The sequence below is a fragment of the Coffea arabica genome, chromosome 5c, assembly GCF_036785885.1.
Source record: "Coffea arabica cultivar ET-39 chromosome 5c, Coffea Arabica ET-39 HiFi, whole genome shotgun sequence".
NCBI lineage: Eukaryota > Viridiplantae > Streptophyta > Magnoliopsida > Gentianales > Rubiaceae > Coffea > Coffea arabica.
This window is the reverse complement of record NC_092319.1, coordinates 46,524,585-46,542,496: the sequence shown is the minus strand read 5'-3', so window position 1 is coordinate 46,542,496 and position 17,912 is coordinate 46,524,585. Positions and strand designations below refer to the sequence as shown.

General features: G+C 31.1%; 1 protein-coding gene across 1 annotated transcript; it reads left to right on the top strand.

The window, feature by feature from the left end:
- Nucleotides 1-4,351: 4,351 nt before the first annotated feature.
- On the top strand, nucleotides 4,352-9,547 carry LOC113689950 (dynamin-related protein 5A-like). Its single transcript, XM_027207770.2, has 8 exons — nucleotides 4,352-4,791; nucleotides 5,234-5,425; nucleotides 5,539-5,745; nucleotides 6,437-6,865; nucleotides 7,028-7,255; nucleotides 7,328-7,523; nucleotides 8,196-8,886; nucleotides 9,242-9,547. Exons 1-8 carry the CDS (start codon nucleotides 4,405-4,407, stop codon nucleotides 9,426-9,428), a joined length of 2,517 nt encoding a protein of 838 aa, XP_027063571.1. The 5' UTR covers nucleotides 4,352-4,404; the 3' UTR covers nucleotides 9,429-9,547.
- Nucleotides 9,548-17,912: the final 8,365 nt, after the last annotated feature.

Genomic DNA, 17,912 nt, shown 5'->3' with positions numbered 1-17,912 from the left:
GAATGGTGGCTGAGGAGGAAGAAACCGACGTTTGAGAGTGCAGTAAGGCGAGGGATAGAGAGAGAACGGTGAGGAGCTTGAGTAACTTGGTGGCCATTGATCTTCTTGGCAGCACAAGCAAGGGATGTTCATGCACAAGCTTGCAAACTAAGGCAACAAGACATTGGAATTTAAATCAGGGTTTTTTGTCATTTGTGATTAAAGAAATCCATTTCTTTAGAAGAGAATTAATTGCATGGCATGTGTGATTGGAAGAAAATTTCCTAGTAATTACTACGAGGTTCTGTGCAGCTCTAGATTCCCGCCTGGTTTACTCGTGTTAGTAGTAAGAAATCAGGAGCTTCTTGGTTTTGACCTTTAGAGGAGAGTTTGAATATATTTGAGGTTGGAATTCAATTAATTATGTGACCCACGAATACCAACTGATTACAATTAAACTAATGAAATTCTATGATGCAGGGAAAGAAAAATAAATGCATTTTCAGTTTGGAACTCGAAAAGTTTCCATCTCCAACAATATCATTATTGAGTAATATATGCACGCTTTGTTTTCGAAACATGGCTGATAATGGAAACATTATTGTCTCTGAACTTTTGAATCTACAGTATCCTTCTTGCCGTTAAATTTCTTGTAAGAGAGCAATGTTAAAAAAGAACATAATTATTGGTCTATCCTAACTTCGTAACAAGTTGAAAATACACAACAGATTTTTTTTTCTTCTTTAATCATGGAAAATCAGACTTACAATGTAGTGATTATAAGCAAATGTTATAGAGGGAATCATATAATTTTGGCTGCTCATATTCATGAATAATTTTATAAATATCTCGATAAACGACTTGTAATTTTAATAGCATGTCATGATTCGTGATGGTGATTGGAGTCGAATTCATTTAAATATATATATATATATATACACACACACACACATGCGCACGTAAGAATTTCAAATTTCTTGAATTTTAGTGTGACAACTAGTGTGAATACCCGTGCTATGCACGGTGCTGGCATTATTGAAAAAGTAAAAATAAAATGGTGAATAAAAAAAGTTTAAAAATTGTACCAACACAATTAAAATATAATATCTATCTAATAATAGTTTAAAATATGATAAAATGTGCACATCATTCAAGAACTGCCTTTTTTCGATGGCAATACTAATGAATAGTGGTGGGCAATTTTTACTTTGCCTAGTCGGTGCCGGATGATCATAAGGGCACCGGAGAGATTATTGGCTACGCTTTGACCTATCAGAAGATGAAAAGTCCGACACGCGGAAGAGCGGTGGATCCCCACAACCCGGCGGGCAATACGGGGAAGTAGCGATTGGTCTTAGTGTTCAATGCTAGATCCAAGCCGTCAGGGGCAGCGGCTACGTGTAACTATTTGGGTTTTTTTAAAAATTAATCGTTTGTCAGACCTTTTTTTTTTTTTTTAGTCTTGATTAATCAGTGAGTTTTCTTCCCTATCAACTGAACTAAGCCATGGTTTGGTCTGGAGATCACATGGTTGACTTCGGCTAGATCACATGCCACAATACCATAGGTGCAGATCCAAGGAAATGTTTATTCTTTAACCTTTTTATTTTGTTTGATACTTGAAAGAAATAAAGAATGTAAAAAAGAAAAAGTCTAACTGTTGAACTTTCGTCCCTTTTCTTTTCTGATTATTCAGTAAAATTCTACTCTGAAAGAACAACATGATCATGAGCAGAAAAAAGGGGAAAAAAAAAAAGAAAAGAAAAGGCATGCTAGACAATTTTGTACTTACTAACAAAATTTGGTAACTTTGTTGTTGTGAATAAATGATATTTCGATACGAGACTTAGGGTCTGTTTGGTTGAAAGTAAAATATTTTCTTTGGAAAAATATTTTCTGTGGAAGTAATTTTTCATGAAAATCATTTCCCTTTCATCATTTTCAGGTGTTTGGTTAGTTTATTAAAAATATTTTCTTACTTCATTTTTCTGGTGTTTGTTTCCCTTTTGAAATATTTTTACTTTTATCTCTATCTTTACTTTCTACACATTATAACTACATACTTCTTCCCATGCAAAATAAGAAAATTTATCTCATTGTTTAACTTTAAAAAATCTTGGAGAAATGTATATATGAATAAAAAATATTTCCTTAAGCAATAAACAAATTGCTGGCCATTTAGTATCAAATATCAATCACATGCAATGCTTATTGTAACATATATCTTGCACTTTCACTGCTAAAAGTTTCTCTAGAAAAGAATGTCCCTATTATACATAATTAATTATTAGCATAGGATGAGCATGATGAATTTTTTTTTTATTTTGAATATACTAGGGGGAGGGTTGGATTGGGTGGTACGGGGAAGGGAGTGCAAGGAAGAGGTCTTGGGTTCGAGTCCTCCTGTTTACACTAAAAAAAAAAAAAGAACATACTACAAGATGCTTTCAGTAAGTTTGGAACATACTACAGGTGGGATTAGGGTTGCAAACGAATCGAGCCGCTCGCGAGCGGGGCCGCTCACGAGCGGCTTGAGTCGAGCTCGATATTAATCGAGCTCGAGCCAGTTCGAGTCAAATTCGAGCTCGAACTCGAGCTCAGAATATTAAGTTCGTTAGCTCGCGAGCCGGCTCGCAAGTTTAAGTATATATATATATATATTTTTTTTTTATTTTTATTTAATAATAACATTACGTATATTATATATATATTTTTTATTTTTTATTTTCATAGTGAAATTACGTATATATCCTTAATATTTTATTATTTATTCAGAAAAAATATTATTTTTTTTATTTTTTTAAAAAATAAAATAATTTTTTTTATTTTTTTCGAGTTCGAGCTCGAGCTCGGCTCGAGCTCGAAAATTGCCACCTCGTCGAACTCGAGCTCGAGTTTGGTAAAATTTAGTCGAGACTCGGCTCGATTTGTTCAAAATTCGATTCGGCTCGACTCGTTTGCAACCCTAGGTGGGATGCATGCATTTCGGAAAACAACTTCAGTAAGTTTGGAAGGGAAATTGTTTTCCATAAGATGAGTGAAAATATTTTACATAGGAAAATGTTTTCAATAATTTTTGTGCAACCAAACACGGGAAATTAGAAAAATATTTTCCTCAAAATATTTTCACCTGAAACAAACGGACCCTTAGTGCTGATTAAGCTGCACATGTTTCCAAATACCTGTAACCAGCTGCAAGCGTCCGTCCAGCCCCTACGAGTAACAAGTTAGTTGTACATTTTTTTCTTGTTTAGCAGTAACACACACACACACATTCTCTTTTTTATATATATACATATATATATATATATATATATATATATATATATATATATATATATATATATATATATAAGAAGTCAACATGAGAAACCAATAAAAAGAAGGGAAGGGACCCCCTCCCCCCCAAAAAAAAAACAATATAGAAACTTGACTATGACTTTGGAGGCAAATGCCAAGTTTTTAAATAAATATGTTGAAGAGCTCGTTCAATGAACCTAATATACCACTGTACTAGTTGGTTGGTTTTATTAGAAACATAGGAAGGGATTGTGGTGATAAGTGGTCAAGCTGTACAACATGCTACCAAGTCTCTATGATATTATTAAGTAGTATATTATTGTTCTACACCTCTTATAATCTCTTGCACGAATGATCAAACAAATTTTTTTCCTTTTTCTTTTTTTTTTTTTAAAGGAGGAGGGACAAATTTAAAGTCAAAAAATTTTAGTATCATGCTTTGAAGTTTCAGTCTTTTGATCGATTTTCTCAGAGGAAACTAAGCATTATTATTTCTGAAAAGACTTATTAAGATAGAGAGGGTTGTGAAAATGATTGGCTGGAAAGATCATTAGGCCTAAGACTTGTACATTTTATGTGCTCATAATTGAAGGGGAAACGACTGCTAATCATGCACATTACTTTGTTGGTTAGTGGTTTTTTCGTATTCGGTGGAGATTAGATCATGCACATAATTAACTTAATCGACTAATTAGAAGTGTCAATGCATCGTTAAACTAACAATTAACTTATTGCTTCTATCAGCTCAATGAGCTTACTCTACATGTAATGCTTATTGCTTTCAGAAAAATAATTGTAAATTCAAATAGAACAAAAACAAAAACAAGAAGTCAAAAAAGAGGACAACTCAACTTTGTGGGTGGTTGGTTGGGCCCTAAAACTGGGTAGTTAACCTACCCTCGTCCACAAGGGTGTTGAGGATTTACTAACCACCGCAGGGCGGAACCCAGCAGCTGAGCAGAAGGCCCAAGGTTCTTGTGTCTTGGGGGGGCAGAACTAGTCCAGCCCATTAGTTTCCTTAACGTCTCTTAGAATCTAAAATGTGCTGAGAATTCAAATTCAAATCCTTCAAACCCCCGCCCCATTTCACTGTCGAGACTCTGAGAAACCCATCCACCCTCTCCAATGGCGAACACCACCAATACATCAACCTTTCTAACCTCCCCAACCCCAACCAAAACCCCTACAGCCGAAAAGTCTACCGTTACCTCCTCCGTATCCAAAAGGCAGCACCATCAATTATCCGACCGCAGCACCACCCGATCGTCGGACTTCAAGACCCGATTCGAGGCCTACAATAGGCTCCAGTCCGCCGCCGTTGCCTTCGGCGAGAAACTCCCGATCCCCGAAATTGTTGCCCTAGGCGGTCAGTCAGATGGGAAAAGCTCTCTTCTTGAAGCACTCCTCGGGTTTCGGTTCAATGTCCGGGAAGTGGAGATGGGGACCCGGCGCCCCCTCATTCTCCAAATGGTCCATGATCCGACAGCTTTGGAGCCCCGTTGCCGCTTTCAGGTTATTGGAGCAATCAAATAAGCGTAGTACAGTACAAGCTTATTTCTTATCATAGTTTATGACCGTTGTGGTTTTTATCTTTTAAAATTGGTAGGAACAGTCGAAATTTAAAAAAAAATAAAAATAAAAGAGTTAAACTTTGCATAGGAACTCTTGATTTAAGTTTGATACGTGCCAAATTTGTTGTATGGGCTGCAAAACAACTGATAATTTGGAAGCAATTATGACAGTGGTTTTTACATATTTGGGAAATTTTGCTTGAGACTTCAGAGATATTTAAAGAAGAAATTACTGTCCATGCATTTTCTGGATTTGTATTCTAGTGCTTCTATTCCAATCCAACAAGCGATCAAAGCTCATATTTTTCTTTAATTATAACGATGTCAATTATATTGGAATATAAGTAAAGGGAGAGCTGAATTATCATGGCTATAAATTTTAGGAGGAGGATTCAGAAGAATATGGAAATTCCTTAAGTTCAGCATCTGCCATAGCGGATACCATTAAGCTTCGTACAGAGGAACTTTTGAAGAAGAACAGAACTGCTGTTTCTTCTAAACCTATTGTGATGAGAGCAGAATATGCTCACTGTCCCAATCTCACCATCATCGACACCCCGGGCTTTGTTCTCAAGGTTAGTTAAATGGACACGCATGCATTCGGGAAAATAAAGGAACATTTCATGGTTCTGAGTATGTGAATTTTGGTTTTCTGCACTTCTCGGTTGTTGAATGAATTGGTTAACAGGCAAAAAAGGGTGAACCAGAAAGTACACCGGATGAGATTCTATCAATGGTGAAGGCACTAGCTAGTCCTCCTCATCGCATTCTTTTGTTCCTTCAACAGAGTAGTGTTGAATGGTGCTCTTCATTGTGGTTGGATGCTATTCGAGAAATTGATCCAACTTTTCGAAGGACTGTGATTGTTGTATCTAAATTTGATAACCGCCTAAAGGTACATAAGCTAACTGCTACAGGAGCTTGGTTATGTTTCCATCCTGAAGCTTTTTCTGTCTCCTGCAATCTTATGGTAAAAAGTTTACAAAGAGTAGCAAACAGAAGCTAGCATTTGTTGTATACATTTAAGTACATGCTAAATGAGGAAAAATAGAAAAAGAAAAAGATCATGCTCAGAACTCTTTATATAGATGAGAAAAAGATGCAATATGCAGAATTGTGAACGGGTATGTCTCTATGCATGTTTGGGTATTCATACCAAAAGCTTACTCTGCCAATGAAAACATACATGATCACCCATCTATGCTGTTAAGTGGAACCATTGCTTTATTTCTTTAACAGTTTAACAAAGTTTTGATTGTTTACTGAAGCTGCTGAAATTTACTCAAGGGCTGAAGAAATGTGGAGCAATTTCTTAGTAGAACTAGTTCTAGACATTTTTTTGCTTTATAAGGACCAATATGACTTAAGTGCTGAATAGGAATATATTATACTACACAGGAACATCTTCTATTTGTGCTGGGAAACAGTACTAGTATTTTCTTTATTTGAACATGCAGACGTCTGATACTGTGAATGTCCTTTTGTAATCCTTTCACAAGTATCTTTTGGTAGATTATGAGCTTATCTCATAAATGAGCATTCTCGTCTGGGATATGATTCATGTATAGTGAATATTAATCATCTAGGAGTTCAGTGACCGTTGGGAAGTTGATCGCTACCTGAGTGCAAGTGGTTACCTTGGGGAGAATACTCGACCATTTTTTGTGGCCTTGCCAAAAGAGAGGAGCTCAGTTTCAAATGATGAATTCCGCAAGCAAATATCACAGGTGGATTCAGAAATATTACGCTATCTACGTGATGGCGTTAAAGGGGGGTTCGATGAAGAGAAGTACCGGCCCCACATTGGTTTTGGTTGTCTCAGAGACTTTTTGGAATCTGAACTCCAAAAGAGATACAAAGAAGCTGCACCAGCTACACTGGCTTTGCTTGAACAACGCTGCAGTGAAGTCACAGCTGAATTAGCAAGAATGGATTCCAAAATACAATCCACTTCTGATGTTGCTCATCTTCGGAGATCTGCCATGTTGCATGCTGCTTCCATATGCGGCCATGTGGTATGCAATAAAGTTTTATTGTTTTTTAATGAGCATTTCCGTTCAACTTTTCTTGTTTGTGTTATTTGAGGTTCGAGCCTCACCGAATGCTTCGAAGAGAAATTGAATTTTAGGATTGTGAGTTTACTTGGAGCATGGTATTTCATGCGTAATTGGTCACAGGGAGCACTTATTGATGGAGCAGCAGATCCTGACCCTGAGCTATGGGGGAAAACAACAGAGGAGGAACGTTCAGAGAGTAGCATTGGTTGTTGGCCTGGTGTTGTAGCTGATGTAAAGCCCCCCAATGCTACTTTACGCCTGTATGGAGGTGCTGCTTTTGAGAGGGTGGTGCATGAATTTCGATGCGCTACATATTCCATTGAATGCCCTACTGTATCTAGGGAAAAGGTAACTGTTTGTCAACAGTAACTAAAACTCCAATGGGGAACAAGGGTTTTGATTTTAAAATATATGTAACAGGTAGCAAACATATTACTTGCTCATGCTGGTAGAGGTGGAAATAGAGGAGTTACAGAGGCAGCTGCAGAGATTGCACGTGCTGCTGCACGATCATGGCTAGCTCCTCTTCTTGACACAGCATGTGATCGGCTTGCTTTTGTTTTGAGCAAGCTTTTTGATCTCGCTATTGAGAGAAATCACCATCGTGACACTGAATGTAAGAGTTTTACATCTTTGACATTACATGTAAGAAGTTGTTCAAAATTATGTTATACTTCGTTTAGATTGTCTTTTCTTTCTTAGGACGTATAGTTTGACTTGTCTGCGTTAGCCTCTGAGCTGGCTATCTCAGATTTCTTTGGTATAATCTGTAGCTCAGTATGAAATTAATGCCTTAGAATTTATTCTGAGTAGCCACTCGGACAGTCAACGCAACAAATCACGATCCCTTTTTCTGTTAATTTCTCCTTACAGCATTGCTTAAGGAGGCCTTACCCGGTTTAGTGCAAAAATCTTGTAAATGTGCTCACAATTTGCTTCCTGTAAAGCCTAATTGAAGAGTTGATGTCTTACTAGCAAAATTTGCACACGGTTCATTACAAGTTGTCAGTGATAGTAAATTTCCCAGCACGCACAGCCTTTCTACCCATATTTGCTGTTTCACTTGAAAGGAATACCAGGTTATAAAATCGTTGAAGTCTGAATTGAGGTCATGAATGCATATTTGTGCTGGAAGATTATGTTATCTGCGCCTGCTATTCAATAGTGTCTCTATTCTTAAACTTTAGTCTGCTGTTTTATATGCTGGAAATGTGATAACAGAAATTAACGGCTCCATAATGATTTATAATATAATTGTTGGACTTCTAAGTGCCATTTTATTCTGCAGATGGCGTGAAAGCTGGTGAAATGGATGGATATGTCGGTTTTCATGCTGCTTTGAGGCACTCGTACAATCGTTTTGTACATGATCTTGCCAAACAGTGCAAGCAATTGGTTAGACACCATCTCGATGCAGTTACAAGCCCATACTCTCAAGTCTGCTATGAGAATGACTTCTTTGGGAATTCTAGATCAGGCATAAATTCAATCTGCCAATTTAACCAAGTTTCAGCCGGTTCTTTTTTCCTTGAGCTATCTGATGCCGCACCTTCATTGCGCAACTCACTTGCAAAAGATCAAGAAAACATACCACCAGAAAAGAACGCACAGGAAACTCCACCAGGAAAAAGTGACGAAGCTAGAGAAGCTCTTCGAGAATGCCAGATGACTGTGCCCGAGACCCCATCACCTGACCAGCCATGTGAAGTTTTTGCAGTGAAAAAGGAGCTTGGAAACTGCATTGAGATTGGAGCAAGGAAACGCCATTCAAGAATAGCAGGCAACAACAGAAATTGTGACCAATTGAGAGGCCATAAGAATGATAGCCTTTTGTTTGGCAATGGAGATACAGTTTCAAAATCAGGCTCAGCCTATTCAGATATATGCTCATCTGCTGCACTGCATTTTGCTCGAATGCGAGAAGTTCTGGTAGAGCGTAGTGTGACATCAACTTTAAATTCGAGCTTCTTGACTCCCTGGTAAGTCATTAGCTGTTTCTATGTAGACAAATGAATCAATCTGTTGGTAAGTTACAAACACCTTTCAATCTAAACTCTGGTCCCTGGTTTACTCCGCGCCCACTCCATTGCACACACGCTTAAATCTTGCAATTGAAGTGACTAAATATGGCTTTGCTAAAAATGCTGTTTATTTGACTAATCCGCAAAATTGAGACTTGCTACTTTTGCTCACGAGTATGGTGATGTACGTCTATACTTCCCATGAATATAATCTGAGATGCTGCTCGTGCTTTTTATCTATCTATCTATCTATAACCTCTGGGTTGCAGTTAGTGATGATTTTTTTTTTTTTTTTTTTTTGCCATTTGCACAGTCGGGATAGGCTTGTGGTAGCACTTGGAGTAGAATTATTTGCGGTGAATGATGACAAGTTTATGGACATGTTTGTTGCTCCCGGAGCAATTGATGTACTTCAGAATGAAAGAGAATCTCTTCAGAAACGTCAGAAAATACTCCATTCTTGTTTGAATGAGTTCAAAAGTGTGGCCAGAGCACTTTGACAGAAATGCCAAAATTGCATCATGGAGTTCGGTGTGGCTTTTGGTCAGTGTCGATTTTATATTATTGTTCTCTGAAACACCGGCTCCGTTTGGATTGGTTGTTTTTGGGGTTGTTTTTCAAAAACTATATGAAAAACTTTTATTGTAGATGTTTTTTGGATTATTTTTAGAGGTAATTTTAAAACATATTTTTGGGTATTTTTATAATTTATAATTTTTATATTTTTATTTTTACATACATCTATGCATTTATAATACATTTATAAATATTTATAAATAAATATATTTATATATTTATATAAAAATAGATAAATATATTATATTGTATATAATACATAATATAAATATATTTATAAATGTATAAGTGTATATTATTATAAATGTATAAATTATAAATTATATTATATAAGTGTATAAACTATAATTTTTAAATTTTTAAATTTTTATATAAATATACATTTATGCATTTATAATACATTTATAAATATTAATAAATAAATATATTTATATATTTATATAAAAATATATAAATGTATTATAAATTTATTATATTATATATAATACATAATATCAATATATGTATAAATGTATAAGTGTATATTATTGTAAATGTATAAATTATAAATGCATATTATATAAATGTATAACTTATAAATTTTATATTTTATATTTTTATATAAATATACATTTATGCATTTATAATACATTTATAAATATTTACAAATAAATATATTTATGTATTTATATAAAAATAAATAAATGTATTATATTATATATGATACATAATATAAATATATTTATAAATGTATAAGTGTATATTATTATAAATGTATAAATTATAAATGAATATTATGTAAATGTATAAATTATAATTTTATTAATATATATTAATATTATGTATAAATGTATTAATATATTTAATATAAATGTACAAATGTATTAATATTATGTATAAATGTAAAATACATAATATAAATGTATATTATCAATATACATTAATATATATTGTGTATAAATGTACATTTATATAAATGTATAATATATTTAATATTTAATATATATTATATTATAAATAATTTATATAATATATAATATTCATATAAATATATAAATATTTATAATATGTATAAATAAATATATAAATATATAAATAAATATTTAAATATTTAAATATTTATAATATGTATAAATAAATATATAAATATATAAATATTTATATTTTTTAAATTAAAAAAATATTTATAATATGTATAAATAAATATATAAATATTTAATATATATAATATACATTAATATTAATTATAAATATTATAATATTATAAATGTGGTGTTTATATAATATTTCAATTTGTAATATTTATTGTATATTTCATTATATAAATATTTATATAATATATAATATGTATTTTTAATTTTATAATATACATAATATTGTATATATATAATATAATATACATAATATAATATATTTATACGTAATATACATTATTACATATAATGTATATTATATATTATACATAACATTATTATACATTATTATACACAATAATGTACATAATAATATTATACATTAATAATGTATATATTATAATATAATGTACATAATATATTATGTATAAATATTTACCCATTTATGTATACAATATTACATATTATGTATATTATATTATATTATGTATAATATACAATATTATGTATAATATTAATGTATATAAATATTTATATAATATATAATATATATAATTTTCAATTTGTATATTTCAATTTATATTAATATAATATATATATAATATACATAATTGAAATATACAAATTGAAATATACATATGGAGTTGTTTTTGATATAATGTTTGGATATGGTGTTTTTTGAGTTGTTTTGGAAATACACATTTACTGTAGCATTTGGAATGTGAAAAACAGTTTTTCAAAAACAGCTCCAAAAACAAGGGATCCAAACGGACCAACCATTATTTGAGTTGGAGATCTGCCATTGCTTATGGCGTCTGACTGGCGGTTGTCCATAGAATAATCTTCTCTCTGCCGGAAGTGTCAAATGCTCAAGAAATTGCACTTCGGATGTGATAGGATGAATTGATGGATATAAGATTACAACAACTCACAATCGCAAGAGTAATAGTTAGCAGTACAAATAAAACAACTTGAACTGACCCACGAATAGTGAGTGAGAATAACACTTCAATATTAATCACTATAAAGCGACTTACATAAAGCGGAAGAGGAAACACATATTTGGTGGGATTTGAACCCGGATGGACCCTTAACATTTCAATTTTAACCATTAGATCAATGCCTTATTCTTATTGGGACAAATAAAGTTAATTGCTAGAAAACAATTAAATTAAAAATTTTAGAGGAAAAAGAAACAACTTTTGCTAGAATTGGACCTTTGCTCACACAATTGTACAATTTATACAAATTAATATGTCTGCAGTTTTGGGGGGGAAAAAAAAATTAGGCACACATACTTTAGAGTGGCCCATACAAACTTTTTATTTTCTTGCTGTTTATCATAATGTAAAGGGCAAGGAGAATAATACGGGCCAAGTTTCCCAAGAAGTAACAAGTGAAATTTTTTTTTTTTTTTGGCCCCAAGTGAAGATATTAGTTTAATTCTGAGGTGAAAAATAAATTCTCCACAACCTCCCACCAACTATTAGAATAAAACAAAATTTCTTACTGATGATGATTAAAGTGGGTCAAGAATGATTGTGGTGAAATCTGGTGTTGAGGGCTAATTAGCAATCTCCGAAGAAGATTGAAAAAAGCATTATGAAATAGCAAAAGTGACAACCTTCCCTCTAGTTTTTGCACAAGTGAGATAGTATAGGATGACAGCATCCCAAAAAAAAAAAAAATCCCCTATCTTAATTGAATTTGATGGAGGGAAATTAGCCAGTTTTAATGAACTCACTAAAACATCGCCAAACTATCCTCTTGTTGTGGTATAAATAATTGTTTCCAAAAGAAATTAATAAAAAAGATGGATCTAGTTTTTTCTTCTTCATTTTGACAAATTTTTTTTTTTTGTTCAATGCAAAGGACATGAACAAGAAAGCTAAATAATAAATAAGTAAAATCAAAACTAGTACAAATGTTGGCTTAATCGAAAGTATTGATAAAAGGGGGGGGGGGGGGGTTCATGTTATTTTAAAATCAAGGGGTGAGATTACTACTTTAACTAGAAGGAAGACCTCTTGCCATCCACTATTTAATTTTTAACTTGAAGGAGAGTCAGTGCAATCTAACCTTATAGTATATTTTTATTATGACCAAAAGAAAACAATAATATGTGAGAAAATAAACAAGAGTGCCAGCTACATCAGCATATGCCCTTTCCTGCGAACTAATCAAAATTCATGAACCTGGATGGATCCCTGGCAGTGGTACCCCAAGCCAAAGCCGGTCCTCCGACTGCCCTATCCCATATCAAATGTGAAATGTCCCATAAAAATACACTAACAAGGGACCCTCTTCTGAAAAAAAAATAATGAATGTGGTCAAAGATTACTCTGTCATTATCGTATTGAATTTCTTGTTTGTTGACTAGCTCAATAATTTTCTGGTAAAAGAGTTTGATAAAGTAGGATAGTTTGGCAGAAAGCTAAACTAAACCAGAAGTAAATTGTTTTGGGTCTTATTGATGACCAAACCCTCTTATTCGTTTTTAAGGAGATGATCCAACGTAGAAAGATAATCCAGTAATCAAATTCAATTGTGTGAGTGGAGAGTGCTATAATATCATCAAGGTTGAGGGTTGACATAATTGCTGACTTCCTTTGAGGTTAACTCTTTATGGTTCTCTAGTTTCCAAAAAAAAAAAAAAAAAAAAAAAACTCTTTATGCTTCTCTCGTTTTAGCCAGTTGTGTTCTCAAGGGCCTGGAGTTTAAGTCACAAGAGGATGGTGGTTAAAGAAAACCAGCCCAAAAAAAAAAGAAGTTTTTCTATAAAATTTAATTTTTTTTTTATACATTCACAGTGTATATATTAAAATTCATTAACGTTTATACCATAAACTATCTATCTGTACAGGAAAGTTAAGCCTTTTCTTTTTCCGGTTACAATTTGGACCGTACCATTTAGCTGGGGATCATTGTTCCAACACCGGAATCTGACTTTGATGTAAATGGGGTTAATCTATGAGAAATAGGATTAGAAGACCTAAGTTTGATAGGTCTTCTTATCCTCCTTTTGGTTAAAAAAAAAAAATTTTTTTTTTTTTTTTTTTGGGGTTGCTGTCGTTGTTGTTGCTGTTCTTATGTTGCAAGAGAATGTTGGATGCAAGTGCGCATCTGTCAAAGGCGTAATCTTTTGTTTGAAGAAATTTGGGATTAACTTAGGTACCTTCTTATTCTCATCTGTTAAACAAGAAAGAATACACTAACTTGTACATAATATACATTTGGTGTGGTACCAATATTGACAATAAAGTTTTAACCTCATTCGCGGTGCTTTTCTGTCATTAATTATCACCGTCTTTTTTTTTCTTTTTTTTTGGTCGAAAACGTTAACAGAATCATTATCAGAGTCACTACGTATTCAATGGATATTGGCAATAATGGCATGCATAAGGGCAAATTCATTTAGCTCTATTATTATTTTTTTGAATCTAGGCACATTTTCTTTTTTTATATGTGCTAATTAATTGACAACATGTGCGTTACTCCTACTGCTAACTTATACCTCTCACTTGTAATTAAAGAACTGCATCTCAGAGCGCACCGCACCTAAAAAATCAACATAAATTGTTAAGCTAGTTTTTAATACTCCCTCCGTCCCACTTTGCTAGTTCTATTTCTTTTTTCACACAGTTTAAGAAAAAGTAGTTAACTTTGTTGGAAAAGTAAATTTAGATTGCTATTTTCCTAAAATACCCTCACATTAAATATGGTATAATTTTATGAAAACTTGAATTGATGGTAAAAAAAGAATCAACTCTCGTTAAATGAGATAGATTTATAGTAACAACTACTTACATTGAATAATAAGGATATTACATGGAATTCCGAGTACGTGTTTGGGTTTATGTCTTTTTCATTCACGTTGTGAAATCGTAAATGCAATGCAACGCCTCTTTGTATTGTTCATAATGGTTATTTGGGAGCTGCATGTCTGTCTCAGTCAAACAGAAAAATGTTAATTCAACACAACAGAAAAGATCACAGAATGTCATCGCATCCTTAAATGGCTCGACGAAAAGTTGTTACAATGATTAATGACGTCAGAAGGATAGTGAGTATTGTTTATACGTGTGTACGGTCAAAAGAATGACTAGCTTTGTTTGAATTACAATTTTTCGTAAGATTTTTTAATGTTATTTATAAATATATTTATCGATCACTTTTTTTTATCTTATATATCTATTAAATTATTATAGTATATTTAAAAAAAAAACTGTTAAACATAGCAATCCAAACGAAGATGCTTGAAACTTAACGTTTGGAAGGATCCAATTATCCCATTCCTCCAAGCATTATAAAAAATTTCTCCATTGTCAAATCCAGAACGGTTCAATGAGGAGTAAACTAAACCGGTAATTTTGGGACCATTTCCCGTTTAGGCCAGCCAGCAGTCTTGGACTCGTCCGCAAACCGATAGCATTAGACTTGGTCCACGGTCTGATTCTGCGTTCAACTTTATTTAGGAACTTCCTTCAAAAAAAAAAAAAAACTTTATTTAGGAACTTAACTAAAATGAGTGTATCTGCCAGGCGGTATGAGCAGCTAAAAATGTCCAAAGGCCCCAAACATAAAATTGATGGGGTCTTTAATTTTCCAATATTTCTAGACGGACAATACTAGTGTGTGTGTGTGTATATATATATATATATATATATATATGTAACTAATGTCGCAGGAGGATTCACCTTATATTGTCAGTATTACAATCATAAAAAGTGCCATTACAAAATAGGAGATTTTTCCTGATTAGCAGACCTTGTTTACAACTTCCATTATTCTAGCCGGCGAGCTACTGTTCTCCCTCCATGCATGTCGTAGCCACTCTTCGAGCTAGTGTCTGTTTTTTTGGCCAAATCTTTTTGGTTTTGGTGCTTATATTTTTTTTTTTTCTAACACCAAGCGTATACCAACTTTGCCAGACTAATCTCCCTGCATCTGTACATCCGTCCCTCAAGGATACACAAGCGGTAAAAATGTGACTCGAACACACGATCTCGAAACCTACCTAGACTACCCCGAAACCATCCGAACCAACCTCAAGGGGCTCGGATGATTTTGCTACTTATATTAAATGGTTTGAATTATTATCCTCCACATTCAGCATCACAAAGATTTTTGGTATCGTAATGTCTGAAGATTTCCCAACAGCCATAGGCATCCTTGACGGTTAAAAACTCTCAAATCGAATTCTAGAGAAATCCTAAGTATCATATACTTCCCAGTAAAGAAAAGTCTTGTGCTGTGTTGTATTGTATGAATACAATATGGTATCGTAAAAGGTTGTCAATCAGCATACTTACGTTATATGTTTTGTAGGTTCAGAGAGGAAATACCAGGTCTTATAAGGAGAAAGGAGGAAAGGAGAGGAGCTGGAAATCGAATCAAAACACCCTACTAGAGAAAAGGGGAGGAGCTGAAAATCGAATTAGAAATCCCGACAGTTATTTTCTAGAGTTTTTGTTAAAAAAAATATATTATAATGATTTGATGGATATGAGATAAAAAGATAATTATGAAACGTGTTGATGAAAAATATATTTTTTCTTTGAAAAAAAATAGCAATCAAAACAAGATAGTCACTTGACTAATGTCTCTATTAATTAAATTGTGAAATTAATTAAAAAATAACGAGCAAATATATCGGTTAATGTCTCTGTTAACTAAGTTACGAAATTGAAAAATAACGAGAAAATATATTAATATAGTGTGAGTAGATTTAAAAAAAAAATGATTGCATCTCTAAAATTGGAGGGTCCGTTTGGATTCTTGTTTTTGGACCTGTTTTTGAAAAACTGTTTTTTACAATCCAAATGCTACAGTAAATGTGTATTTCCAAAACAACTCCAAAAACACCAATATCCAAACAATATATCAAAAACAACTCCAAATACATATTTAATATGTTTATTTCAACTTATATATTTCAATTATGTATAGGATATATATATATTATATTAATTTAAATATATGTATTTATACATATTATAAATATTTTACTTTATATAAAATATATTTTTATATATTTATATAAATATTATATATTATATAAATTATATATATTATAAATATGTTATTATACATTTATATAAATGTTATATATTATATATATTTAATATATACATAATATATATTATATATATTGAACATTTATATAAATGTACATTTAAGCATAATATATATATTTATGTATATTTATAATATACATTTATATTATGTATTATATATAATATAATACATTTATATTGATATACATAATATTAATTACAGATTTATACATAATATTAATAAATGTATACATTTATATTTATTACATTAATACATTTATACATAGTATTAATATATATTTATAATATATTAATTTATACATTTATATAATATTCATTTATAATTTATACACATTTATAATAATATACATTTATATATTTATAAATATATTTATATTATGTATTATATATAATATAATACACTTATAATACATTTATATATTTATTTATAAATACAATATATAATAAATAAATATAATACACTTATTTATTTATATATAATATATAAATTTATTTATAAATATAATATACTTATTTATTTATACATAATATATAAATATATTTATTTATAAATATTTATAATTGTATTATAAATGCATAAATGTATATAAATATAAAAACATAAAAATTATAAATTGTAATATACATTTATATAATATTCATTTATAATTTATACACATTTATAATAATATACATTTATACATTTACAAATATATTTATATTAAGTATTATATATAATATAATACACTTATAATACATTTATATATTTATTTATAAATATAATCTATAATAAATAAATAAATATAATACACTTATTTATTTATATATATATAAATTTATTTATAAATATAATACACTTACTTATTTAGAATAATATATAAATATATTTATTCATAAATATATAAATATATTTATTCACAAATATTTATAATTGTATTATAAATGCATAAATGTATATAAATATAAAAACATAAAAATTATAAATTATAAATTATAATATACATTTATATAATATTCATTTATAATTTATATATTTATAGTAATATACATTTAAACATTTATAAATATATTTATATTATGTATTATATATAATATAATACATTTATATATAAATATATGAATATATTTATTTATAAAAGTACAAATATATTTATTTATAAATATTTAAATATATATATTTATAAATATTAATAAATGTATTATAAATGCATAAATGTATATAAATATAAAAATATAAAAT